Source organism: Rhopilema esculentum, chromosome 10 (assembly GCF_057945365.1).
Source record: "Rhopilema esculentum isolate cy_ngs chromosome 10, ASM5794536v1, whole genome shotgun sequence".
NCBI classification, from domain to species: Eukaryota; Metazoa; Cnidaria; class Scyphozoa; order Rhizostomeae; family Rhizostomatidae; genus Rhopilema; species Rhopilema esculentum.
The window spans coordinates 8,083,633-8,110,508 of NC_142824.1; the positions used below are offsets into that span (position 1 = coordinate 8,083,633).

General features: G+C 36.7%; 2 protein-coding genes across 4 annotated transcripts in view; one reads left to right on the plus strand and one right to left on the minus strand.

The window, feature by feature from the left end:
• LOC135694521 (uncharacterized) lies at window positions 1–12,240 on the plus strand. Of its 2 annotated transcripts, none has more exons than XM_065213303.2 (14): window positions 1–140; window positions 1,697–1,846; window positions 2,476–2,559; window positions 2,795–2,986; window positions 3,284–3,558; window positions 3,691–3,810; window positions 4,304–4,400; window positions 4,595–4,747; window positions 6,580–6,613; window positions 6,853–7,038; window positions 7,288–7,971; window positions 9,429–9,660; window positions 10,503–10,977; window positions 11,461–12,240. In XM_065213303.2, the coding sequence occupies exons 2-14, from the start codon at window positions 1,706–1,708 to the stop codon at window positions 12,082–12,084; spliced, it is 3,297 nt and encodes a 1,098-aa protein (XP_065069375.2). In that variant the 5' UTR covers window positions 1–140; window positions 1,697–1,705; the 3' UTR covers window positions 12,085–12,240. The 2 variants fall into 2 exon arrangements, with proteins under 2 accessions (XP_065069375.2, XP_065069383.2); XM_065213311.2 differs by having other exon boundaries at window positions 6,583–6,613.
• The window catches only part of LOC135694542 (synaptotagmin-16), a 19,218-nt gene continuing 1,389 nt past the window's right edge, over window positions 9,048–26,876 (minus strand). The window contains exons 1-4 of one of the 2 annotated variants that reach the window (XM_065213337.2): window positions 21,767–22,261; window positions 18,508–19,346; window positions 14,449–14,617; window positions 9,048–14,069 (exon numbers count right to left, since the gene is read on the minus strand). In XM_065213337.2, coding sequence (XP_065069409.1) covers window positions 13,774–14,069; window positions 14,449–14,617; window positions 18,508–19,346; window positions 21,767–21,788 — 1,326 coding nt within the window. In that variant the 5' untranslated portion in view covers window positions 21,789–22,261 and the 3' untranslated portion in view covers window positions 9,048–13,773. Of the gene's footprint in view, window positions 14,070–14,448; window positions 14,618–18,507; window positions 19,347–21,766; window positions 22,262–26,876 lie in introns of those variants that run through there. The other variant, XM_065213345.2, reaches the window with a different exon arrangement.

Below are 26,876 nucleotides of genomic sequence, written 5' to 3' on the forward strand. Positions count from 1 at the left end.
ATTTTTGACGATTATGATGCTGATGATGACATATAGAACCACATGGGCACTCTGTGACATGGGTCAGTCGTTGTGAAGGAGTACAGGAGGTATTGCTTTCATGGCTGGATCGGCCCTAGCTGTGTGGCCTAAGAGATCAGGTAAAACTGTTGCCGCAAATATTCTACTGTGTTAAACCTGAAACAGTGTAGTTCATATTTCTATTTTTCGAAAGCCTTTTAACCTAGACTGAAACAAATGCTTGAATTATTTATCGATCTTAACCGTGGATCGAGACGGATAGAATAGAAAAACCACACCGAGAAATCTTGCACTCATTTTGATTTTCATATATTCAGTTCTTTATACGTGGTAGGCACTCGGGTAACTAAATAGAGTTGAAAAAGAGAGACAAAAAATTATGGTAACAGGCTTTTAAAGATTTGTTCAATTTGTTGCGCTAAACAATTTGTCGAAGGGGTCATTCCATTTCAGAGCCATGTCAATAATATCTGTTTTGTAGCAGTAAACATTATTATACAAGGGTAAAATTCAGAAACAAAGCAAAACGGTGACGAGAATCCAATGTTATGAGATGAATTTTCAAAATAATTTAAATTAAACAAATACTAATATTCCATCTGGCATACCGGGCTTCATCAGAGTAAGTGAAACAAACGAGTGAGGGGTAAAAACTGAGATCATTTTCCCTCGAAATCAAACACAGACCATAGGTTGTGTCATTGCTCAGGCAAGACAAGGGCTAATGCACCAAAAGCCCAAAATGTTTTTCCTTGGATTAGGTTTCCCCATGAACCAGACTGCAAAGTTTGGGTATCAACTTTTTCTCAAGTTCTGTCCATGCATTTTTTCAAATTTAGAATAATCCAGGCAGTTATAGCACAGATTTTTGTGTGAATCCCATGCACCCTCTCACTGTAAGGCTATCAAACGGTATTGAAACAAATCCAGCAGCATTTAACCTGCTAATTTGCAGCACGATTTGTTCCTTCACAAGCATAAAAGGCAGAAAATAATTCCTGGTGCACAAATAATACTCTGTACTCTGGCCCAAAAAGGAAACAAATGGGAATAAACTTCTTAATATGAGTAAATACCCCCTTTGGAAGTCATCTACCAAGGCTTTGTTAGTTTCTGTACATGTATGCCCAAGTTATTAGATGGAAGTGCCAAAATATTCATACAAAAGTTTGAAAGAAAAATCTTCCAAAATTTTACAATGTGGTAAAAATTTCAGGAAAATTCCTATACCTAATCAAACCAAATCTTTTTTCAATGAAATAAAGCTTTAATGAGAGTCTTGGGGTCCCCTGTAGATTAGATCTTTGTTGGAATTACTGATCCATACTGCATTGCTGCATTGCTAATCCAGCCACAACAACAGTGGAAGTCAATTAATTATTTAGTGACATATTGCAGTCCACTAATGTAGTTTTGTTTAGATCAAGCGAAGATTGTTCCAAATATCAAACTAGTGTATTAATTCTGTCTGTAAGAGATAATGAGATTTTTGCTGGACTTGGATGTCCAGCTCTCATGTGTGCTTTTCAATTTTAATTTGTTATTACAAAAAAAATTTCAATGATTTTTTTATTGATCATGGTATCTCGAAGCTAAAAAATATGTTCTCTCCTTTTCAAACTTGATTCTATTAATGACATTCTTTGATTTGTCTTGACATTTTTTTTCTTTTTAGCCAGTCATTATGGACCCAAATTTGGAGCAATATAAACCACTTGCTAGGGAAATTACTCGTAGACTATTAGAAGCATGGAGACTAAAGAGAGGATACAAATATCGTTCTGAAAAAAGAGTAACACACCGAAAGCTTTACCTAGCATTAATGGTAAAAATATTTGCTGAAATTTGACATATTTTAGTTTTAGCATAATTCTCCTTTAATAATCATTACTGTTTTACTGCCTGTCAACAGATACTCAGTGCCTTTCAGTGGCCTAAAGGCAGAGCTGCACATGGTTTTGCGTATAGAACAGGATGGTTCTAAGTTGCTAATCAGAGCTTCATGCTCAATGCCATCATCTGACAACAGCTGATTTTTGATATTATTTATAAACATCAATTTAATTCTTTGTACAGGTGCAGCATGTTAGGCTCCTATGATTTCAGCTAAGTTGCCAGCTGTAGCTGTGCTATGTTGTTTCCTTGATGTCACATTTTACTTGTAAACACCTGCTAAGTGCTGCATCTCTTTAAAATTCATTTGCTTGTGTTTGGTCCTCAGGCTTTGGTTGTTGTATTGGCTGAAGTCATCAGATCATTTTAATTGGAACATTTGTAGTGTTTTCCAACCCCCTTCACACAGCCGCTATGCAGTTGTGTTCTCCAATGTCATTGAAGGACCCTGAAACATTACCTTGGCTTTGCTTCTTATTCTGCATATTCTTACAATACTAGCATATTTGACCAGAATATTTATTTATTTATTCTAAAAGTCCATATTGTTTGCCTTTGCAGAAGGAGCTTATGCATACCATTGGCCATAGAAACCTTACTGAAGTTATACAGGAAAAAGTTTCACACTTCAATCAAAATTATCAGGTATGTGATTTTCTGTATCAGTATGTAGTATCTTAAAGTTTCCTGCACAAGCCACAAGAAAATGCAACATATTTTTGGATTAATGAACTTTTTTACTGCTAGTCCCATTGTCTTTGTGCTTGCCAAATTAGGTCTCTGTAAGGAGCACTTTTGAGCAAAGTACAGTGGCATCATGTATGAGATTAACAAAATATTTCTGGACCAGAAATTGCCAACTTCTAATATTTTGATGCAGACATCCCTTTCAATGGAGGAATTTGGTAATTTGTTGTCTTCAAACTATGTACCGCCACCGTTAGGATCAGATCCATTTGCTGGTGAAGATGGAAATGAGGATGACTTATTTGAGATGGGTAGAGATGAAGTTATGGACAGTGTTGAGGGTGACAAACCTCCAGATGTCAAAGATGATGCCACCCACACAGAGGTACTCAGCTGCTCTTTTTATAGTGTTATTTGTTTGTTTTTGTCTTAAGGTATGATGCTGTTTCAGAATCAGTATTATAATATTCTAATTTCATTATAATATAGTTATGTCTTAACTTGTGAGCAAAAAGTTATCTAAAGGAAACCCTTTTACATTGTTTGTTATTATAAAACACCTGCATAATAGCTTTCACGATTTCCAGATGTAAGACTTTTTGCAAACTAAGAATTTAGATGAAAATTGGGTTTTATAAATTCTTGTATCTTAATCAATTTGTATTTTTGTCTTTCCTCAAAGGTCACATGGCTTCACAGGCTACATGGGTACACAAGCAATGATGAAGAGTCCATTGGTTCCCCTAAAGATGTTATTTCCCAAGATCAGCTTAGTCAGTTAAAGGCTATAAGTGCAGAAGAGTCTGCGCTGAAGATTGAACGAGCTGTATCATCAGAAGAAGTAACAGTCATGGATACATCTGACACAGAAATAATAAAATCTGACATAAGGAGTATGTTTTCTGAAAATGAAAAACTCAGAGCAGAGGTAGAGCCAATGTTAGTGTACAGAGACGAGTGAGTTTAATTTTTCACGTTTTAATTTCTTTTTACTCTCTTGGTGTTACCAACCTTAAAGACAAATGTTCTATTGGAAATAATATCTTGACAACAGAAAATGAAGTTGGCTTGAATTCCTTGCTTTTTCAGCCCAGACATGCATGACAGAATAATTGCTGCAGAGCTAAGGGGAAAGAAATTCAAAGTATCAAATGATGGCAGATGTCCAAAATGTTCCTGCAAAAAGAATGTTTTTGTTATTTTGGACTTGTGAGTATAATGTTATATGTATATATCATTTGTATATATGTATATATATGTTATATATATCATTATTTATCTGCTGCTGCTGGTTTATTTTGGAACCCTATAACTTTTACTTTTAAAGCTAGATTAACTTGTCTATATAATATGTGATTATTGAACATATCAACATCACAAATTCAACGACCAGGCTTTTGAAACTCTCTGTAATGAAACGAAACACAGAGGAGACTTTTTTATCAAATAAAGCCACAGAATGCCTTTTCTTGTCACCACTGGATGTGCTTGGCTTTGGTATAGGCAGTTGGTATAAGTGGAAAAGGAAAACATGGTAGTCCATTAACGGTACGTATTAGTTTATTTATTTATTTATTTTTTATTATAACTTTTAAAGTGCACATGAATTTTAGCACTGTAAGCATAAAGTATTCTTAACAAATTTCTTACTCTCCTAGTTTATATAACAATAAAATGACGTATTTTTCTATCCTGCTTCTAGCCTGTTTCCAATGGGTGATATGCCTGATATATGCAACTACCTCATTGCCAAGGGTCAAGCTGTTCTTTGGTCAAGTCAAGACGACAGCCATTGTAAGGTATTTGTTTTCCTCTTCTTCTTTCTGTTCAATACAGATTTTCACACTCCAAGTACTTCAAGTAAGCATTTGAACAGATATAACGTAACAGCACCCGTCAAAATTTAAAGGATGTAGAAATATTTTATCGCTGCATGCGTTCTTGCAGCTCATAGCATGTTATAACCTAGTCTATTCTTTTATCTATTTTCTAGGATCCACCAACACTTCTGTGCCGTGGTAAATGCCCTGCAGATCCAGCGTTATGTGGTTTCAATTTGAACTGGAACCGAACCGATTTAGAAAGCATATTTTTCTTTCCGGATGATGAAGAAGACAGCAAGCCTGCTGCAAAGGAGAGTGCTGAGGTGAGAGGCTTCGGCAAAGCACAGCGGCGCGTTCTTGCTCTTCGCAGCGAAGAAGTTATTTCGTTCCTCTTTTTGGGGATAAAAAAGGGCGAGTTTAAGGCAGGGACGGTACTTGCAGATGTATTGTTAGCAGTTGATAACTGTCTGATAACTATCTTATTGATGAATTTTTGTACGCTATGACCCATTCAATTTGAAGCTCGAGGCGCGGCCACAGTGATGTGTTTTCTATGATGTTAGAAAACCTTCATGATAATAATGAGTGGAGGGGGGGGGATGGTTGTCTTGTTCGAACAGCATCGGCTACTGAAGATCCACCTTTAAAATGATGTCTTTGTAATTCTAGGCTAAGGGATCATGAGCATGCATGGTCATATTGAATGGTAAAACTGATAATTCTTGATAAACAAGGCTATCCTAGAAGTTACGGTTGAATGCTTGGCACACAATATGCCATCTTACAATCTTTAGAAAAGCATTGGTTGCCGTAATGATTCGAGTAAGTGGTCTGGGGCTGGGCCACTTATATTTTTCAGCGCATTTTCATTGGCGCTTATTATTTCTCTCATTTTCATGATCCGGGGAGGACAGAAAATAGAGTTCAAATATATTATTACTTGAAAGGTGATTTAAAACCAATAAGTTTTCAACTAGAAAACATGAATTATGCGATTACAAATATGTTAAAATCGAATGCTTATGTTTATTGGTTGTTTGGCAAAGAATTGTGCTCTCAAGGGTTTGGGCGCTCTATCTGACATATGTGCTTATAGAAAGATGACACTTTAAGAGGAGGGCGCTTGAAGAAAAATGATGCATGAATAAGCCCCCTTCCTTGAATAATGTCCCCCTCGAATAAGCCCCCCGTCTAAAGTAATTTTTGTGAAGTGACCCCTAACCCTTGAATATGCCCCATGTGGTATTGCCTCAACAGGAATAGTTTTATTCCAAGATATCTAATTTCTAAGCACACTGACCGGGCTCAAATAGAGAAAGAAAATTTACCCTGGCTATTTTTTTGCTGCTGCTAAACAAGCCCCCACCTTTGAATAAGCCCCCCCTCGAATAAAGCTTTTGTGAATTAAGCGAATTAAGCTAAGCCAAAAATATTTATGAGAAATAAGCCCCTGGGGGCTCATTCGAGAACGGTAAGATATGTGCAGTTCAAGCTTACTTCTAGAGTGACAAGGTCCCCAAACTATTTTCCGACGTGAAGTTTTTAGCAGTAGTTGCCACTGCTCGACGGATCTTATTTTGACTAACAACCTCACAGCTATCTAAAAATCTGATTGTTATACAGGGTTGCGTTTAGAAAAGTATAGATTGAGACAAATAGTATCGCTAAGCGTTCACAGAAATTGAGAGTCAGGAGCAGATACGAGCAAATGCGAAGAAATAAAATTCCAGCTCAAGAATGGCTGAAAAACTGCAGGATTTCTCAATATCAAGGGCATATTTGCCCAATCTGGTTTGGTACTCATCTTATGGTTGCCTATTGTAGTGGAATGAGTTTCTAGGAAGGCTAGAGTCTTCACAGCGTTAAAAGTGTTTGAAGGCACTTCAATCGTGGCTGCTTGGTTTCAGAAGACAGGCTGACAAGGATACCTCGAAAGAAGCAGAATTTTGGCTGTTTCTGATCGTTAGAGTCTGTCTTTACATTTGAGTGTGATTCCACTGTAAACAGGTACACAGGTTCTTAAATATGGTTTAGTGGAACGTAGATAATTACACATTTAAAACAGTAGACGGCATAAAATATTGTTTTGTAATTTAGCCATGCAGTCCGGGAATTCTACAACTAACTTTTACTTTTTTATTTTCTCTACTTTTAGCAGAGCAAGGTATGTTCAAAAGACAGTGAAATTGGTATGCCTTTATATTGAGTTTTATTGTTTCTTATCAATCAAAGTCACTGAATTGTCAGTAAAGATAGTTAGAAGTGACACTGCAATGAAAGTATCTTTGTAGTTCTTTTTCTAACGTACACTGGTCTCTCTACTAAACCGTAATTAGTAATATAAAAGTTTTAGGCATCTCATTAAAGTGCTATTTTGTTGTCTTGTTGCAGTGCTTCCATCAATGGTTTTTAAAAATTTTGGTTTTAGATTCTCAAGTTAATACACAAGAAGAATCAGAAACGTTAAGTCAAGAAACGGGGGTCGCAGCACAGCCAGACGGAGAATACATTGATGATACTTTGAAGTTTGACGAGGGTCAAGTAGATATGGTTCATTACAAGAGGGATGTTTCCTGGGTTGTTCTTGACGAATTTACGGAGCCAAATGGAGAGGGTACATTAGTTTTGATATCTCTCGCTCTTCTTGCCAACTAGGCCTAATGATGTATTTACTGAAATATACTGCACTAGCAGAAAGAGTTCAGAATTATACACTTCGTTTATTTGAATAATAGCTGTTTAACTAAGTTGTCCTGTTATGATTAGCATAGTTATTTCCTACAGACGTTGTTTTGTTTGCGCAGAGGGATAGAAATGTGAGTATTGCCGTAATGCATTAATTGGTATGGAAAATTCATTTTAGCTGATGAAGAGGAAGACGTTTTGATAAAAACAATGTTGGCACTGTCAAAAGCCAAGGAAGATTGGAAGCAAGGTGTTGCTAAATTGTGGCCCGAAGAGTCAGAAGATGAAGATCAAACAAAAGAGAACCAGGGTACTGACAAAGCAAGCAAACAAGCGTTTGCATTTTCTTGGAGCAGCTATGGAAGCAACCCTTGGGCGCCTGTTGATTTTGATAAAAAGAAAAGCCAGATTTCTGCGTCAAAATTTCTGATGATCGCTACAGGTAAGGCTCACGTTCCTAAACTGCTAAGCAAGGATGCTAGTGAAGACAAGAATGTTGAGCAGGAGACTGAAACTGGAAGCAATTCTGCAAGCCAATCAGAATCAAAGGCTGCTAGCGAAGGCAGTGTTGATGATGTGTCTGTCACACCAAAAGAAACGCCCGCTGTCAGTGAAGCGTTGCCCCAAAGCAATTCTAGTGGGGAAAGCGCAGTTGAGAAAACCGGTTCCAAGTCAGAAACGGAAAAGAAAACCTACACTGCAGATGATTACCCCGTTTCTAAGGATGGCAGGTGTCCATACTGCGAATCTCAGGAAGTAGTGTATATTATTATAAATGAAGGAGAAGAAGATGGGAAAGATGAGCTTCCCGACATATTACAGCAACTGCTTCAGTATAATTTTGCGTATAAGATGCCAAAAGGTCGGTATTGTCTACGGAAATTTTCCTTTAGTTTGCTGGTCATTTTGCTTTCAAGTTGGTCATTTTTTCAAATAAAAACTCTGCGCATCCATATCATTTTCACAGTACCTTCATATTTCTTATCAGCCTTGCAAAGAAATTAAATAGTCATGGCGTATCCTGCACAGTCATCCGTGTCAGCGTGGTCATGTAATTACAATAGTGCGTTTTCATGTTGTTATGTCACAGTTGGTGTGCAAATCCATATTCGTTTCAAACTAATAGTCTAACTGACTGTTCTCAACATCTGCTCATTTCTATGTTTTGTTCTAATTTTTTTAAAATGATTCTTGTACTTTCAGTGTAAAATAACATTTACCAAAGACTCTGATGTGTTCGAATGACTGGTTATTTTTTGGAAGAAAAGATATACTGTTTAGACTTGTCAACAGGGGCTCAAGCGAGGGACTTCAAACCCTTAGATTCTTAAGCTGTTTCTTGTGTCTTATGTCAATTTGTAGATTGACTTTATCTTCATTTGTAGGATCCAATGTCACGAATTGTTTTTGTCACGAACAAGGCCTTTCAAAGCAGGGCTGGGATGGGGCATTGATCCTCCAAATTATTGCCAAGGTGTACTTTTGAGGGCATACCCCTATAAAGAAGTAATGAATTGGAAGTAAAAGATGCTTTGCGGTACTCTCAGCAACTTACTCTTCGTTTCTAGCAACTGTTTGCCTAGCATAAGCTACAATCCAAAGCGTGTACACTTTTTCAAACACATGTCTTATGCTAGTGATCAGATATTTGCTCTGATTGTCTGTTGGTTTTGGCCGATCATACTTACTACCAGATTTCTGGTAAACCATGTTGTCATCCTTGCACCCAAATATATCTGTTTTAGAATTTTAGTTTTCTTGACCAGGGCAGATTTCCCGTTCCCCCTCAAACAATTTTCTGAGCATGGAGTCTTCATATTTTGGTTGATCATGTTCACCTTCGACTCAGCACGGCTTTATGCGAGCTGCCAAAACTAAACTTCTCAATTGTAAAGACGTTTTAAATTATATGTTTCAGATTAAAGAAATTAATTATCCCGTGAAATTTTCGCTGATACAATCATTATTGCGTTCATGTGTAGATTGGTAGTTGTTTAGAAAAACTTGTTTTAGTTGTCTATGAACATTTATCATACTTTACATCTTTCAAAGGTTAATTTTGCTTTGAGTTCAAATATTTGCTAAGTCTGCTTATTCAAACTGGAGTCAAGTGAAAATACCGTAATTTATTTTATCACGTGGCATGAATAAAAAAAATCGAATATGGGTAAACAAGACCTTTACCACCCGTCATTTTTCTGTGTGCGTTATTATAAACAGTAGTGAAGCCGCTACTGGGCATGAGTGATCGAATGATGCCTTTTTATTTGTTCTATTCTCTCCCCTGTTTCTTAAACCCTTTTTTACTTTTTTCGCCAGACGAAAACGAGCCCCCTTCATTTCAATGCCTGAAATGCACGTACGGTTTTAACCTTGACTGGAGATCTACCGACCTTGAAAAGATATTCAGCAAAAAGCTACAGGAAGCAAAGAACACTGCAGTGACGGGGAATGGCTCTAGTGACGTCAGTACGACCCATAACTATCAACCTGAAAGTACCGGTGATTATCAGAACTATGGGTATCCAATGCATAGTGCAGCAGCAATGAGGTTTGTTTAGCTTCACATTGTTACATACAGTTTTAGGAATTCCTTAACAACTTTATTCACTTTGACCGTTTGATAAAATGTTCGTACTGAAATCGGGCTATTCTATATTTGTATTAAGAATTGTTTTGGTCTGGTACTCAACAATTGAAATATTGGATGACAGAACATCATTGTCGAATCTTTTATACTCTCATAAGAATCTTGACGAAAAAGGGCCTTTAGTGTATAGGCAGAACGTTTAAGCCTCTTTAAAAAAACCCGGATATTCCATGCTTAAGGACATGACCTTCCAACGTTTGCAGGGGTTCAGGAAGGCAAACAATGTTAACATCATGATACGTCCTTTCATGTTGTTGCCTTAGACGTAATACTCACGGCAAATTTCAGCAATCTTTTAAATGACAGTTAGCCACCGGAAATTAATTTTCAAAATCCATAGCAGTACAATGAACAAAGCACCATTTGATATTGGTTTTGTTTAACTTGGTACTGCGAAAGCAATGTACATCAATTTGTTCACGTCGCAACAAGACACGTGATACTGTCAAGAGGCCTGGCAAGTTTGACGTAATTTCGGATAACGTAAGATGTGATTGTACATGGTTACGAGGGCGTATCCTTTACAACAAGGATTACATCATATAATGTAGCCTTACAAAGACCTCATCGGGCCTAGGTAGCCTACATTGGCGATGCTAGATACTAGCACCTAAAAATTGCCTGTTTCTAGATTGTTACCTGGGTTAAATCCTTTCAGTTAATCATAACAGCACGTGAACTGCTAATTTTTCTATTGATTAATCACCATTTGTATATACAAAGTATTTCATTTTCTCTAACAGTGCACCCTATCAAAACTACTACGCTGCTTCCATGATGAATGCACCTTTCTATGCTGGGATGGGGTTTCCTCCAATGCCCTTTGCCCCAGGATACTACGCACCACATCCGGGGTATTTCCCCCCAATGGGCTATCACGGCTACATGCCGTACCCGATGGAGACCATGCCCCATATGGCACCAGAACCTTTCAGGCACAATGTCCGCAGAGGATCACCATTTAGACTTAACAGAAAAGTAAATACTTCGATAAGAAATCCAACAATGCCGCAGAAGGCACAGCCAGCAAAAGAGGCTGCTGCAAAGGTTTCTGTTGAAAAAGAAAGTGTTGCCAAAGTTGAAAAAGAAAAGGAAGGCTCTAAACAAGATTTATCTGCAGAAACTGAAGATGATGCTGGTGAGAATACAGTGAAAGTGGAAAGCACTGAAGCAGCTCAACACAGTGAGATGGAGGAGGATAAAACGGCTGCAGATAAGGTATGTATAATTGCGCTTTTTACGTAAAAGATGGAACTAAGCCAGCATAATAGAAAAAGTTTGTTCAGGGAGTGATTTGTCTGTTGTATAGTTTTGTCTTGAAAGATTCTTGTTTTTGTTTTGCAATTGTATGTTTACGTACTCCGCCGTTTACTGATAATACTGGTATTGGCCTAACTTCGCAGCCACAAAATACGGGTTATTGGCCTACGAAGTAAAGTTCTATAATTGAAATAAATAATTTAAGATCAAAGATAAAGCTTTTTTAAGCGATGAAATCGCAGCACCAGAAGCCAGCCAGAAGGATATTTTATGCCGCATACCACTTTTCACATGGTATCGAAACAATCAACCGTGAATTATATCGATGAAATTTTCCAACAACTTCCGACTCCTGATGTTGTTAATGAGTACTTTTTTATTAAAGATTCTTATGCCGTTTGCTATTATTAAGTCCGACTTTCGTTCAATCTCATTCTACAGACAGACCAAAATGCGCCAAGTGAAACCAAGGCTATTGATATTGAAAATTCAAGTACTTCAGAGCCCACTACTATTTCATTAAGCGATTTAGAAAAAAGTACAGTACTTCTAGACAAATCTGAGAAACCCAATCAAGCCGTGGGCTCAGATACCGCTACGAAGGAAGATGAGGCCAAGTGCTTGCCTGAACTTTCTACAGAACCATCGCCGCCGGGTGTCAATGAATCGACAACTAGCAAACCTGACAGTCACATGGTGCTTCCGAGCGAAGAAAACAGCGAAACTGAGAAATTATCGTTAAACATTACCGTTAATAAGCAGGAGGTGGTTCATACAGATGATACCTCTGCTGACCCTGTAATCGCGCCAGAAAAATCTTCTACATTAGACGGTGGTGGAGGAACAACCACAGTTGTACCTATAAGAGTCAATGAAGATGACGAACTTGAAACTGTTAAAACGAAGCTGCCAAAGTTGGATGATGACGTTGTTGGTGATGTCACACCCATCTCTGAAGAGAGCGAAAAAATTGAAACTAAGGGTAAAAAAGGGACGAAAGGGAGAGGACGTGGGCGTGGTAAGGGTCGTGGTCGCGGTAGGGGTAAAAGCGCAAAGAGTAAATAGAAGTAAATCAGAAGTCTTGGTAGAATCTGTAAGCGCCTTAATTTAGCGCACTGATAGAAAAAATAGTGATTAATCGTACATTTTTACATTGTTGTACATTGTTCATTTTTTACGTTGTTTGTTAGTTCAGAAAAATAAAACAGAACAGTTATTTGAGAGGTATGATCTTTTTATTGATTTCTTTTCATTTAGAAAGCCACCTTTTTTTGGTAAGACGCTCCAGCTGTAACAAACTTTTTGCTCATTTGTACTCATTTTCTACTCAAATTTTCTAAAATTTTCAGTACCAAAGCAAACAGCCGTAAAAATAAACGCATCTTCTAAGTTAGATTAAATTTTTACTGTTAAGAATGATGGAGACCAAACAAATGTTTGCGTTTTGAGGGCTTTCTCTTTTTATGACATTTCTGTTGTACAGTCAAACAAGCATGGGTCGGGCGCGCATATTTCGCATAATGAATAACTCGGAAAGAAATGCGTGGAAGAGTATTTCGTTATTGCTATGAAAGTTGTGGGAAAGAGAAAGATGAAAAATAGAATCGACGAATGCAAAGTTTTGTTGAATTGTTATAGGTGGAATTGGAATGTAACGAAGGTATTCATAAAGACATGAACAGGGGAATTTTGGGAAAGGAAATGATGTTATCAGTTGAAACAGTTAGAAAGCGGAAATAATTGAAGAGGACGTGGCACTGCGTGTACCTTACAAAGGCAGTACTGCATAGGGAATGCTGATGGGAGGGGGGGGGGGAATTCAGTCGAATTCTGATTAGATGTTATTGTAGTTTTACTGCAAAGCAAAGCCGTGTATCTTAAAGTTTAGAGAAGCTTGAACAAATCGAATATAAAGTCTATTTGTTTACTTTGTATAAAAAACATATTACAAGGTGTGTACATGTGATGTTAAACGGCGTATAAAATGTCACAAAATCAAAATTATAAATAGCCAGAAAATTGAAAATTCCAGAATTTTGTACAAAATGATATCCTTATTCCTGGTGATCAAACCCATAAACTACTTGTCTGCAAAACAGAACATTTATCCACGATTTCTATCTACTGTAATCCATATGTAGTTGTGCTTTCGTCCTTAAAACATTTATATTGACATTAAATATCGTTTTTTAAAGCACTAGTCGTTAGTGCGTTCGCTAAACAGTTATGTAATTTCACAGCAAGGTTTTACAGCAAGCACCCGCGAAAAGATAAATTTGCTTTATAGGTAAAATTTTCTTACATCATTTCGTATGTAGCTTCATTGGTCTTTTTCTGTATTGGTGCGTCTTAGCACATTGATTTGCCTGCTTTCCACATCGATTATTTTTACTACCGTTCTTAATCAAAAATTATTTTCCGCATCCTATAAGAGTTCTGAAAGAATATGAAATGTTCAAAATTGATTTGTTTTTGTTTCGAATACATAAATAATTCTTTTTAGGTGCTTTTTTGCATAATGAGCTATAATGTGAAGCTTGCGTTCCTAAATTCATTTTCTTTTTTTAGCAATTAATGTAGCAATGTGGACAGAAACCAAGAGTAGGCTAGTGTCTCATTGACAATTGTAAGAGCAAATACGTTCTGCAGAGAATTCGCAAATCAACTATAGTTTCTGTAGTGCCATAGGACCTATGATGATTGCTGGTGTCTCAACCGAGTGTTAGTTAATTCTAGTTATACACGAAACCTGAACTAACTAGCACTCAGAAGTCTCAGCCACTGCCTCAGTGTGACGTCACTATTCTCATACAAAGCCTTCCACGTTCTTTCTTCTCTTGTCCCACTGTAGTTTCGTCCCAAAGAAAACCAGCCTATGACTGTGTTACCTGTTTTCAAAGAAAGCGTGAGAGCGACTTCGGGAATCTCGTCGTGGCCCATCGTAAATATAAAGGTTTCTTCGAACTCAGGTTCTGGACCTTTCTTCCTTTTCGTTGTGCCTTGTGTTGCAAAGTCTTCAGGCCCAAGAAAAAGTAGATGGACATAGCAAGCTGTAAAAATGTTTATTTCTAATTAGAATTTTCAAAATCAATCGCAGCAACGCTCATGCCTAAACAAATGGATAAATAGTCTAAATAATTAATAGTAATTTGCAACTTATTTAAAACGTTTACCAATCACACGCATATAAATCAAAAATTGAAAAGATACTGAATATACTAATATAATCAATAACGATGTTTATCTTCCCTGCTTAAACTATGAACAGATAAGCGATAAGTTTAACAAATTACGCTATAAAGATTACCCTTTCTTGATGTCAATGCAATTATTAAAAATAATCAGTTTTGTATAGAAGACGTGCGAATGTTCAATATCTCTTAAATCTTTGCTAAAATCAACGATAACTGCATAGGATTATCATTTTACCTTGTTTTGGTGATGATAAAATTCCTGTCAAACTTCTCCCTTTCAAAACTCCAACTTCTAGCCTTCCTGTCATTGACTTGTAATGCAATGATATTTGCAGCTCTGGTGGGTCCCCTTTAACAATCGATGAACCCTTCGATGCTGACGATTGTGGCCTGATTGGGGGTTCCTGAAAGTAATGTCACTGCATGTTTAGGCTTACATAAGTAGCGTGCAATTGCTTTTTGCGTTGATACAGCGAAAACCCACAAGCAATCTAAGCTGAGCTTTCTTTTCTGCGTTTTATCTTGCAAAAAACGTTTGCTAGACTGCCATCAGACATTGGTGTTTTTGCTTGTTGTTCAATTGCTTGGACTTTAAATTTCACTCTTTTAGTGATTTGCTTACTTGATTAAAACAACTCCAAAGCCGCCAAAAACAGTATATTTAAGTTTTTTCGTCTGGAACTATTATGTCCTTCCTTCTATTGACTATGACTTAATACGCTTCGAATATGACTTCCAACTTAACTTTCTACATATAGTTAGAAGAGAGTGAAATCAAACTGTCGTGGTTGGAAAACCGTTACTTTTACCTATGTTTGGATGAAATACAAAGTCTCAATGCGATCTTTATTTTTCTGCATTGGACAGACTTTATGTAGCTCAACCCTCTATGTTTAAGCCATCTGCTTTCCTTTGCGGTACAGCGAAACAACGAGGTACCAGTTGCCTAGAGACTGTTTCTGTTAAGCTTCCACAGCAAGTAAGAAATTATTTGATTTTACTTTCTGTACGTTGTCTGGAGGTTTCGGTTTTGTTATATGCCATTAACGTTTCGATGTAATTTATTTTAGTTTGCAATGATATTGAATTTCACTGAAATTTGACATGTTCAAGGCTATTAAAAATTTTGAGATCCACTATAATTAATTTTTGACTGGCTCTACCAAGCAAGGCTAATTTATCAATTCTGACTGAATTCCACAAATAATCCATAAATATAATTAATTCAAACTTCCTATAGAAAATTGGTTTCTCGGTAATTTATGCTGTTGCTCAGCATGTGATAATTCAAGTGTAGATTAAGCCACCTGTCAATCAGCGATTAGCCTATCAGTGAGCGTTATACGACTCATACGCTCATTGATTGGCTAATATAGACTAACAGGTGACTTAAGCCACTTGATTATATTTCAGTTGCCTGTAAATAAGGTTGTTGGTGATGATGAAGCTGTTTGAAAATCTGACATTTGTTTGAAGTTGTTCAATGTATTGTTTTAATGGGGTATTGGTACTGAAAAACCTAAATGTGATGGGACAAAATTACTTGTTAGCGATAAAATGGGTACCATCGTCTCAATTTTAATTCCATAAAATTGCCCTTGTATGTTGTTGTTATAACGAAGAGTGTATCAAACAATTAAAGACTAAATGTATGTGATATAATCCTTTATTTACATAGAAAAATTAACAATAAAAACTAATATCAAACATATATTTATAAATACACTTCTAAGAAATAAGTTGTATAAATTGATTTTTATTTTTTGGTATTTTCATAGATTTGACAGGTTGTTGACAATGTAATGAAAAATGTTGTCAACGATTGTCTTTGCATTCTCAATGCGCCCAAAGAGGAATATCTAATATGTTGATTCAATATAATGAGTTGATAGGATGATTCAAAATTACTTCAGAAGCATGTCTTACTTTAGAAGAAGAACATGCAAGGTATAAATGGGAACTGTTTAGCATTGTTTTGTTAGATATAGACGTGCTGACTAAAAGGTTTTCTTTCCTTTCGATTCAACCAAACTAAATGTAGTGACATAATACATTTGTCCGCGGTTCCATTTACATGAAAGGCACTGACAAAACCTTAATATCTTCAGTTTTGAATTGATACTAGACTGGGGTTGGGAAGGTGGACAGTTGAAGGGGACCCCAATATTCTTCTTTATGAAGAAAGTTTTCCCCAAATCTGGTTGGGTAAGAATTGTGAGATGTATCAGTTTGAATTCGGATTTGGTTTGTTGAACTGGTCTTCAATCTCTTTGATTTTTATTAGCTCTCGGCAACTTGGTGCCTATCAGTTGGCGCTGAGAGAATCTTTAAAAGATTCCCAATAATCATTGATTCTTAATTCGTTTATACTGTGTCGGTGAGGATATAGAGTAAGACAATCAAAACAGTAACTATAAACAACACCCTTATAAAAAGGTTCTCTTCCTTCGTTATTAGCATAAGGTGTTCTTAGTCAAGTATATTCTCTAGGCAAATTAGTACCCAGGAATTGACCGGTTCACACTGATCGTTGACTGTGTTTGATGAGTTTTGCCTCCCGAGCTGCCTTTGTTTTATCTGACAAACAAAATCTTCAACTACATAGTACACAAGTTCTTTATGATTCATCTTCACTCATCATCATCTCAAATTCTTCGTCTTCTCCTGTTTCCCGCAGTGCAGCCAGTTTAGCCTAGGAATAGCCAACAAGACATATCAGAATTCGATTGCATTTTCATTTGTAAACATGCGTTGACTATTTGGCCGCTGAAGAAATTTGCCCCTAAAATATTTCAAACACCCTTACCATTATTTGTGAAAAACTTCCTAATACAAGTAGAAATAATTTGATGGTTTTAGATTTTTTCACAGTTATACTTTTTGATTTTTTAACAGTGAAATTTAATATTTCATTTGTTAACCTTTCCGCGGCTAAACTGGACAACGCACCTCTACAAGCATTTAATAAATTCAATAACACATTAAATAAGTATAGTAAAATTCTCAGAGCTCTTGTCAGACCACATGTCGTGAAGTTACAGTAATGATGAATGATCAGTATAGATTCCCATTGTTTAAGATGAGTATAGATTCCCATTGTTTAAGGCTATTGTTTTGCCCATGTTTTCGAACCAATGAAAAGGCATGTCATATGAACATCTCCTCCTCATAGTACTTCATAGCATTTAGTTAATGAAGACAATTATTCTACATCTATTGCATCTACAACCAGAGTTTCATTCTCAGTTTTCTTAAGACACCATCTTCTCTAAATGATGTTTCTAACGAATGAATTGTGCGATGTGAAAATGACGTCATCGATTTTGACTGCGCATGTGCATATGAAACAAAGTTTTGAAAGCAAATGGACCTTCGAACAAATGCTGTTCCGTCATCCTAACAATGAAACAACGATTTTAGTTGCTTTTTGTGAGGGTTGATTGTTAAACGCTCCACCAAAAGGGACTATCAGTTTGGGTCGGTCAAACGATGTCTTTTTGCAAACCCTGATCAAAGTTTTAGAAATTAAAAAATTCATGGAATGGTTTGTGAAACAAAACTCTCTAGGCTTAATTTGCGCTCTTCCCCCATCCCAGTCCACATTTTGTAACTCTCTTGGTCAGGTTATCAGAGTACCACGTCGTTTCACTCGTGATACATTGTTTTCTAGTTTGAAAACATTATCAAAATCAAACGCTTACATTAAACACAAAGTTACCTAGGATTTTCCAACTATTGCAGCTTACCAGCAAGTTAATTGTGAAGAGGAGTACACAAATTTTAACAATTAAATCTTACTTTACAGGCAAAAAATGTATTTCTGAAAAAAACAATTTGGAATACTCCCATATATGCAAAATCAGTTAAATTGGTCAAAAATCGGGCGAGCTATGGCCAAAAGAAGATTTTAAGCTTGCTAACGGATTACTGTTATTTTGGCTCAGTTCATAAAGTTATGAACAGAGACCAAATTACAGAGGTTTGTTGACGCAAGAGCCTGTGCTCGTCTGGTCATATCTCTGCCAATTCGTGATACCTTTAACTGATTTTGCGAAAGATTTTTGTGATGTCAACACTTAAGAACTCTATAGAAATAGCTCTATCAATGCAAAGAAGAGATTCAATTTCAGGCAAGCTATTCTCCGCCTTGTCTTCATACCAAGGACGCTTTGTCTAGCACAGTCGCTAACGCTCTGGTGAAAGATGCATATTTATTGCAGATATGCGGAAAAAGAGGTTCGAAAAGTTCTTTTTGATTGAAAATCTAAACTACCATAATCTCAAGTGAACTTACCACCATCCCAAAGGGCAACAGTGTTTTCCACATTGGCTCATCACACAAATCACCGTGTAAATCAATGTCTGTCATTGGTACCTCTAGCTCTCCAAGTACTTTTTTCCCCAGCTTTTTTCTCCCATAAAGCCTCACGCGTATGCTCATGTCTTCTAAAAGTTTCAAAGTTACTGGATATAATGTATATCGTTCATTAAAAACAGGGCTATTCGACGGTCTGGCCCTCGTCCGGAATTTCCATCTTTTATTTGGCAAAATTGCTATATGAACTTCAACCATAGCTGTACCTCCACGATCAACTCCTGGTACGTCTGCAGCCCTGACGACTGAAATTATCATTTTATTAGCTACTGGTGAAAATGTTGTCTCTAAAAGAACCTTTCCACAATTTGATACAGGTTCATCTTCAACCGGTAATAAGTGAACCAAAGGAAAGGATCCATCCGACACTGTTAAGTCTATGCTTGTGTTACCTGTGGCATCTATTAAGGTAGAGCTTGCAGCTGCTAGTCCTGGCGATTGGGTTTCCCCACTTGGACCAGCTGCTGGTTCTACAGTCACTCCTACAAAGGCAGCGCCGAGAGCAGAGGAGCTTGCTATCACGGCACCCACATTTGGAAGACCGGAGTCTTGCTCTGAGGCAGTGTCTTTTGTATTCTTTTTTATTGATTCCTTCCCGCCTTCTTCGTTCGTTATAAGTTCTTCCTGCTCCTCCTCGTCTCCAACTTCTGCTCCATGCACCTGACAACACTTGCCTCGTTTTAGTAATTGGTATATAATACAAAGAATGACTATACATCCCAGAAGAACTGATATGAAGACAATTGCAGGTAATGGAACTGCAAATAAAGGGAACAGGAATTTAATTAAGTAGGAAGGGTTTAAATTAAATGTCTACAATTAGTGTTTTTAGATCAAGGTTTATGTATCACATTGTATTGGCACTTTTCTATATTATAGTAAATAAAATATTTTTGTAATGTTTTAGGCTGTTTTACAGACATTGAGGGCGAATAAACTTGGTTAAAAAGAGTATCGCCATGTTAAAAAGTAGAGTTAGAACTTGGAACTAATTTGTGAAAAATGTTTTCAAAGAGGCAAAAGGGTCTGTTTCCGGAAAAGTCCTATTTACAGTGTTAGATATTTTGTAACAGAGTTATTGCGTACCCTAACATAACCCGGTTTAGGAGCCATCATGGCTTTGAGTTAGAGGTGTTGTTTTCGTTCATATGGTATCAACTTGTGTGTCCAATCGTTAAAGTACTAGGTAAAGCTATTGGTGACATTTGTGGGGATTTTTTCTAACGTGACCTTGTATCATAAGCTCGAAATCAGTCCAATCTTTTGGAACCTTAACAATTTAAATGATGAATTAACTGGTCTTATACAGCAATGGTATCTGGAACCGGTTCTGCATTCTTGCACCGCTTTGCTTCACTGGTTCCAACAAAATCAATGAGCTCGTTAGGACCTGCAGAATTTTAACATTTTTAAACAACACTAACTTTTCATGCTAAGAATGTTTTTTCATCGTTGTGTTCACTTATCATTTATTAACTGATCTGGTGCCTAGTCATTACAATTTAAAATTTGTTTGGTTTGATGCTGTCAAATATAGAATAGCTATAAAAAATCCACCAAAGCGTCAGAATTTATGGCTAGTGTGATGTCACAATTCAAACTTAATTGATTTGCTTTTAATTAATTGCATCAATGAACACACGGCTTAGGGTATTAGATGCCGCCAGGGTTTGTTTGTCTCATACGATCTTAGCACCACTATTTCTTGCCCCCCCCCCCCCAAAGTGCAATAGAAACCAGGTTTGAGGCTTGATCGTTATTTATATATGAACAGAAAAGTAGTAAAAAATTAACTTAGCTTTTACCTTAGAAAGTGACTTAGAAAGTGTACTGACATAGAAAGCTTCTGTTTTTTTCTTATTTACTCCAGACGAATATCTAAAATGTCTGGCCAGATATCTAACAAAGTAAATTGCAAAAATATTTGTTTCCCATCATGCCTGTCTTCTAACTTATTACTCTTAAGAGTGGTTTTTTGACTTAGAATTTAAAGACCTTTCCTGCAAGTCTTTTGGCGTTAATTGGAGAGCACATTTATCTTTTCACCTCAAACTCTTGTTTCTTGTTACACTTGCAAAGAAACTGTTTCTTAGTTAGAGGCCAAATTTGCAAGGTAGCAACTCGACCTGCTTTCTATCAAGCATAATTGTCTTGTTGCTTTCCATTTCGATGCTACAGTAGGTCTCAAGCTTAACATGTATATGGCTAAATTCGCGTAATCTAAATTAATCTTGATTTATGCGATACTCACTTTTTTATAAGAATATTTGATTTTTTTTCCAGCCTCGATATTCTTAGTAAATTTTCGTTTTGAGCCTGAATATCTGCTTAAAGTATTCTTTTTTTCGAATCTGATATGGCTTTAGGGCAGCATCGTCTGCTCTTAAGCGTATTTTGAAAAACGAGATATGTCGGTCCCGAGAATTCCTATTTTGAACATCACAAAACAGGCAACTGCTGAAAAAGGAGACACAAATATGCGAGCTGAGGCTGAGCAATTTTCTTATAACATTCATAAAATTTGAATGATTCTGAGCCTGAAGATTTTATAAACTTATTCTCCTTCAAAGAGTGAAATCTCGATTCTGTTCTTAATTTTTCAAATAAGATATTCAGAAATTGTTTGGGTGTTCGCTTCTTAAAAGAGTCGAAAATATGTATCCAGACTAAATGATTGTTGCAACGAGCTGAGCCGATATAAAAGAAATTGAGAATGCTTTTTACGTGAAGGCAAGCTTTTTTCCAATATAGTGCTATTGCAGTTGCCTTTTCAAGAGACTAATGATTCATTTCTTTGATCAAAAGACGTGGGAAAGTTTTTTGAAGTTATGATGTTGATTATGCACTCTAAGAAACAAGTCTGTGCAGAAAAAGATGCTGCTATTTGAATATTTTTTTGTGCCGACTGATAATTCTTCTTTTGGGTTTTAACAAATGTTAAAATAAGACGAAAATGTAGATGCATGAATTAACAGTGCTTTGCAAAGTTTTTCTTAATAAATATTTTGCTGTTCCGAATTATTTTGTGCAAAGGGTCGCGATGGAGCTAGAAAATGCTCACAGTTACTAAGACGTTGCTTGAAGACATTTCCGATCCGCAGACGCAATACAGACACAAGCACAGAAAGGTCTGCGAGACAGGTTGTTGAATTGCTTCAAAGTTATAAAAATAACTTACTTTTCGTTGATTCCTCTGACATTCCGAGTCATTGCAACAAATTTTACATGGGCCCTTAGAAGGCCCGACACAATTCTTGTAGATACTCTTTCGTTTTAGTCCCAGTGTTTGGCTAATGTTGCTTGAAAAGCATCTTTACACCCAACAAGCATTCCAAAATCGTAATTGTTGAGTGCAAAAGTCAAGCAGCCACCTGTTACTGGATGATTTACCAGCAAATAATTGAGCGACCTCTATCCATCCAGAACCATTCACTATCTATGGTGGCATGCAATGCTAGGCCTTGTTTACAAATTTTCGACAGTTTACTGCCTTTGATTTCTTTCAAGCATTTATCGTTGAACTAGGTATCATTGCCAGTGTAATGCAATAACTGAATGCATGATGCCAGTTTTTAGGTACTGGTTAATTCTGCTGTTGCTTATGCATACTATGATAGGTCCAGTCTCCTCAAACAGAAGCCTCACATCATCACTTGTTTATTTAGTAACGGACTGGTATCTCGTGATTTCAAAATATTTTAGTTTGAGCTTTTTCTTAAACTCTATAAACAAGAAAATAGCTTGGACTATGGCGTGATCTACTAGCTCACGCAATTTTTCATTTGTAAATTTATTCATGATTTGTGTCACAAAAAAATCAGTCTGAACAATGTCATATTACCGGTGCTTGTAAATATGCAAACTGCTCTTAGAAACTATGTTCCACGTCACCCACCAAATTTCTTACCTGCCAGTTGTCTACTACGTCGCAATCTAAATTAGTTTCCAAGCAAACTTACACTAAAACAAGCAGTATATTGATTTAATGAAACAGCACGATAAATAGACGTGTTCATTCTATATGAAACCAATCTTAGAGTAAAAAATGTGATTTCCTAGAAATTGTCAGTTATAGCAAGCAAATTTGCTTTGCTCAAGCGAGGACTGTTTAGAAAAGATATCTAGTCTGTAGAGTCTGGTTCAAAATATTCTATGCATGTTTAGCATATAAATTCTACGTAACGCCAAAAATCACTTCCTATGCTCTTCTTTTCCCACGCTGTAATGGTTTCAATCTGCATCAAACTTTCGAAGTTTCGAACGTTCAAACCTAATCAAAACATTGTCGCTACACCATACAAGTTTGGCTTTAGTTTCGCTTAGACCTTGTTTACACGAGAGGAAATGAAACGGTTCCAAATGGAACGGTTCAAAATATTTTATGCTTGCGTTTACAAGAAACCTTTGGACGGTTCCAAACGGCTTCTCTCCAGGGTCCCAGAAATGTTACAAGAGAGGAGTAACGTGCGTAGTTTTTGGCGGCAAAATCAGTAAATCAGATCATCGCATGGTTCATGTTTATTCTCGACAGGAACACGCAGAAACAGAAACTAAAAACAATAAACCTACAAATGTTTTGATCTAAACTGAAATTGAAACTGAATGTCTGTATACCAGTGCATGAAAGCCTCTTTTCCTAAGCGTTCTCATTTGGCTCGATTCCAAGCGGTTCTGCCCGTTTACACGGGAACCAAACGAAACGGTTCCAAATGCAGCGGAGCCAAAAGAGAACGGATAGCAAGTCCCAAATTGAACGGTTCCAACAGTTCTCGTGTAAACGCAACGCCTATCTGGGCTAGTTTTGGAACCGTTCTATTTTCTCTCGTGTAAACAGGGTCTTAGTTATTATCCATCACTGAATATTGTAGCCTACTTACAATTTATATTTGCGGTTGCTACACTGAGTTTTACCCTTAATGCGATCATCAGGCCACATAAATCTGTCTATGCGGCATCGAGCCCTCTATCATAGACCAGTGAACAGTAATATCCATTTGCTAATGACATAAATTGTTTATGATAAAAATATTCAGGCTCAGAGTCGTCAGTTTTCAAGAAAATCATATTTAAATCCAGACTCAGCCTCTACTCGCATTTTTCTATCTCATATTCAAGCCGTTGCCTATTTTGCGATGCTCACAACAGAGAATCACATCACTGACATATCTCGTTTTTTCGAAAAGCTTTGTCTACATTCGAGGATGGATGATTTTCCCCTGAAATCTTGTCAGATTTGGAAAAAGAGTACTTTAAGAATGTATTAAGGCTCCAAACAAAAATTTCTTAAGAATATCGAGGCTGGACAAAGTTTACTTTATCCTTATGTAAAAGGTAAATGTAATTATTCCCTAAACCTTTAGTAACAAAAAGGTTTATGTTTCCATTGCATTAATTTTTATAGCGTAGAACGTTTGGTTAGCTATAGACAATTAGTAAGAGGATAAGAAGAAGGCTCGTTGTCAGAAATTTCTTGCTGGTATTCAAACACCGAAGTATACCTGCAGAAGAAAGAGAATGTGGCGGAAAAGGAAGTGAGGGCGAGGGGAGCAGGTTTTGCTATATCCATACAGATTGTGTCTCGAATGTTATTATGATTTAGAAGAGAAGAGGGAGTTGAAAATGTTGAACGGCCACTTGGAAGACGACAGCCTGGGATAAATCAGTACTCCCAGAACAAAGTATAAAGATTAAATTATTTTTTTAATTAAAAGTTTTCATGTTGCTGAGATTTGACGTTAAGTTATAAGTTATTATTCGCATCTTGTGCGAGTGTTTTTGCCCGTGTTTTTAGGACCAGAACCAGCTTTGATGAGAGCGTTTATAATTTCTTCCCACGACAATGGGCATTTTGATGTTTGCTCGTTATTTATAATTTTTTATAACCAATTACTTCTTGAAAGACATTCTGATCATGGGCCATGATTCTGCCTCGGACGAAAGCGTTTCTGGTGACCTGCTTTAGTGGTCAGGGGTCAGCAGCCTGGAGTTAATGGATGCTCCAGTGATGTGGTGTCCCGCCGTTAGGTCATAGAACGATTTGTTTTTTTTCTTGGAATCGTCAAATTAGCAGCCCAAAGTCATTGTCACTTTTACAGAACAACCAAGAGCTCTCTGCTTCTAGGAGTTTACCTTAGTCATCATCTTATACGTGTCAGCGGGTGTAACCATGCTACCTTGGACCGGTCCTCGACCTTTGAAACTACCCCTCGCTTCGCTAAGCTTGCAGACAGCAGTGATGGCGCCAGAGGAGGCAAGGGGCTACAGTTCCCCGTCGGAGCTGCTTAGCCCACCCGTCAGAACATATTCTAAGAAAATTTGTAATTTTGTCGGAGCAAGATTTTTCTGCTGTTTTTAAAATTTTTTACCAAAGAGAAAAAGTAACTGATTACAGAAATCCTATTGAGTATTGATATACAGCCAGGTAAGTGACCCTTTAAGGGGGGTTGATATTATTTCATATTTCACAACGAAATCTTGCCATTATTTAGAATATCAAAATTAACAAACCAAATATTTCAAAATTATCAAAAGGTCCATCCTGATTCCGATTAAGAAATTGGATTTATCAATTCTTTGACATCAACTACTTGCTACTCGCTCTATCTATTAATAGTCGAGGTCTAGAAACACATACAAGACACGCCTTCTGTGGCTTAGAATACTTCTTTATATCCCATGTTAGCCAACGTCATGATAACCTGTTTGATCATTTTGAAACAGCTTTTAATTCACTGGCATCCTCAGGAAATATTTTGAATAAATATCATTTTCTTCTACTTAGAATTTCTATCTTCCTCACATCTTTCGTAGAGCCAAATTACCACCAAAGGGAGAGTATTTGCATAAAAATATATTACTTTTACGCAAACGCCAACTTTTCCTTTGACTCAAACAACTCACAAAGTCACTTTCAAGCAATTATCGGAGAAATTCCTACTATACCCTTCCTAAAAATATATCCAGCTGCCTCCTCGTTTTCTGAAAGAATCTTACGGACCATCTTTTGACAATAGGTATGGGTCGGCAAAGCTGGGGGCAAGGCCTCCGCTTTCATTCTGCACCAAATAAACTTTTCTAGGAAAAATAGAAATAAATATACTTTACTACGTCTTTACCATTCTAATAGTTTGAAGACAAAGAGGAACTAGAACATGGGAATTTGATCGAAGAAACCGATCTTGCACTGTGCGAGTAACAGCTTTTCAAAGGCCACTTACTATAAACCACCATTATACGATCCGTGGAATGTGTGCATTCTGCATGGTTGAAGAAGATGGAAGAAGAACCCGATCGAGAATAAGTTGGCGCCAAAGCCAAATGACAGATGGTCTAAATCTGGCTCATAAATTGTTTAATTTTAATTTTTGCGGCTCTGGTACCCAGGGTAACTTTTTAACGGACAAACTCTCAAATACGTTACAAGAAGAAAAAGTAATTGGCGTTGAAGGAAGGAAAATGCTAGGAAGAAACCATGAAAAAGAAGAATCAGCAGATTCGCTCTCTGGAAGTGTCTAAAAGAAAGCTTCAAATGTGATTTTATTTATGACGAGTCTGTTCTTCCAAAAAAAAGGCAACAGTTAAAAATTGTAAATGAATATTCCGTGGTAGAAGGAGATTTGGATAGAGTATGATTCTCGGTCCTTCCCAGTCAATAGAACACTATCGAAGTGCCTACTCTGAAATTCTAAAAGTAATGATGAATTCCATCAAAAATCGTTAATGACCAGACAAGTTTGAAAACTTTTTTCTAAAATAATTTTCCTTAGTAGCACGTTATTCACGCAAACTTTTGCAATTAGATTTTACACAATCATATCTCAACTCTACAAAGCTGCTTAATCTTTTATGTGTTATCGAAGTTCTTTTTCTGTTGATGTTCTTCTGTTCTTGATATATTTATAACCAAAGTTTCATTTGTTTCTCACCTCTGTATCCTCTCACCTCTCACCTTTGGGATATGATTTCATATAAAAAAATCTAGTTATACCCACTGCGCTAAAAATTTTATTCTAAAACTTTGCAAGATCATTCCTATCGTTCCTATTTCGTGCCAACTTTAAATTAGATAAAATTGCGAGACATTGTGGAGAAGGAAAGCTTTAAAATATTGGGTAAAAGGAAATATTGCCTGTGAATTTCCTCGTCATTTTGTCGGAGTTTTGAGTTCGACAAATAACTGAACAGCTCAATACTCACTGTTTTGACTGGCTTCTTCGATCAAAGGAATAATTTTCACATAGGATTTAATAAAACACTAAGTTTTCTCACTATTTTGATATTTGATATTT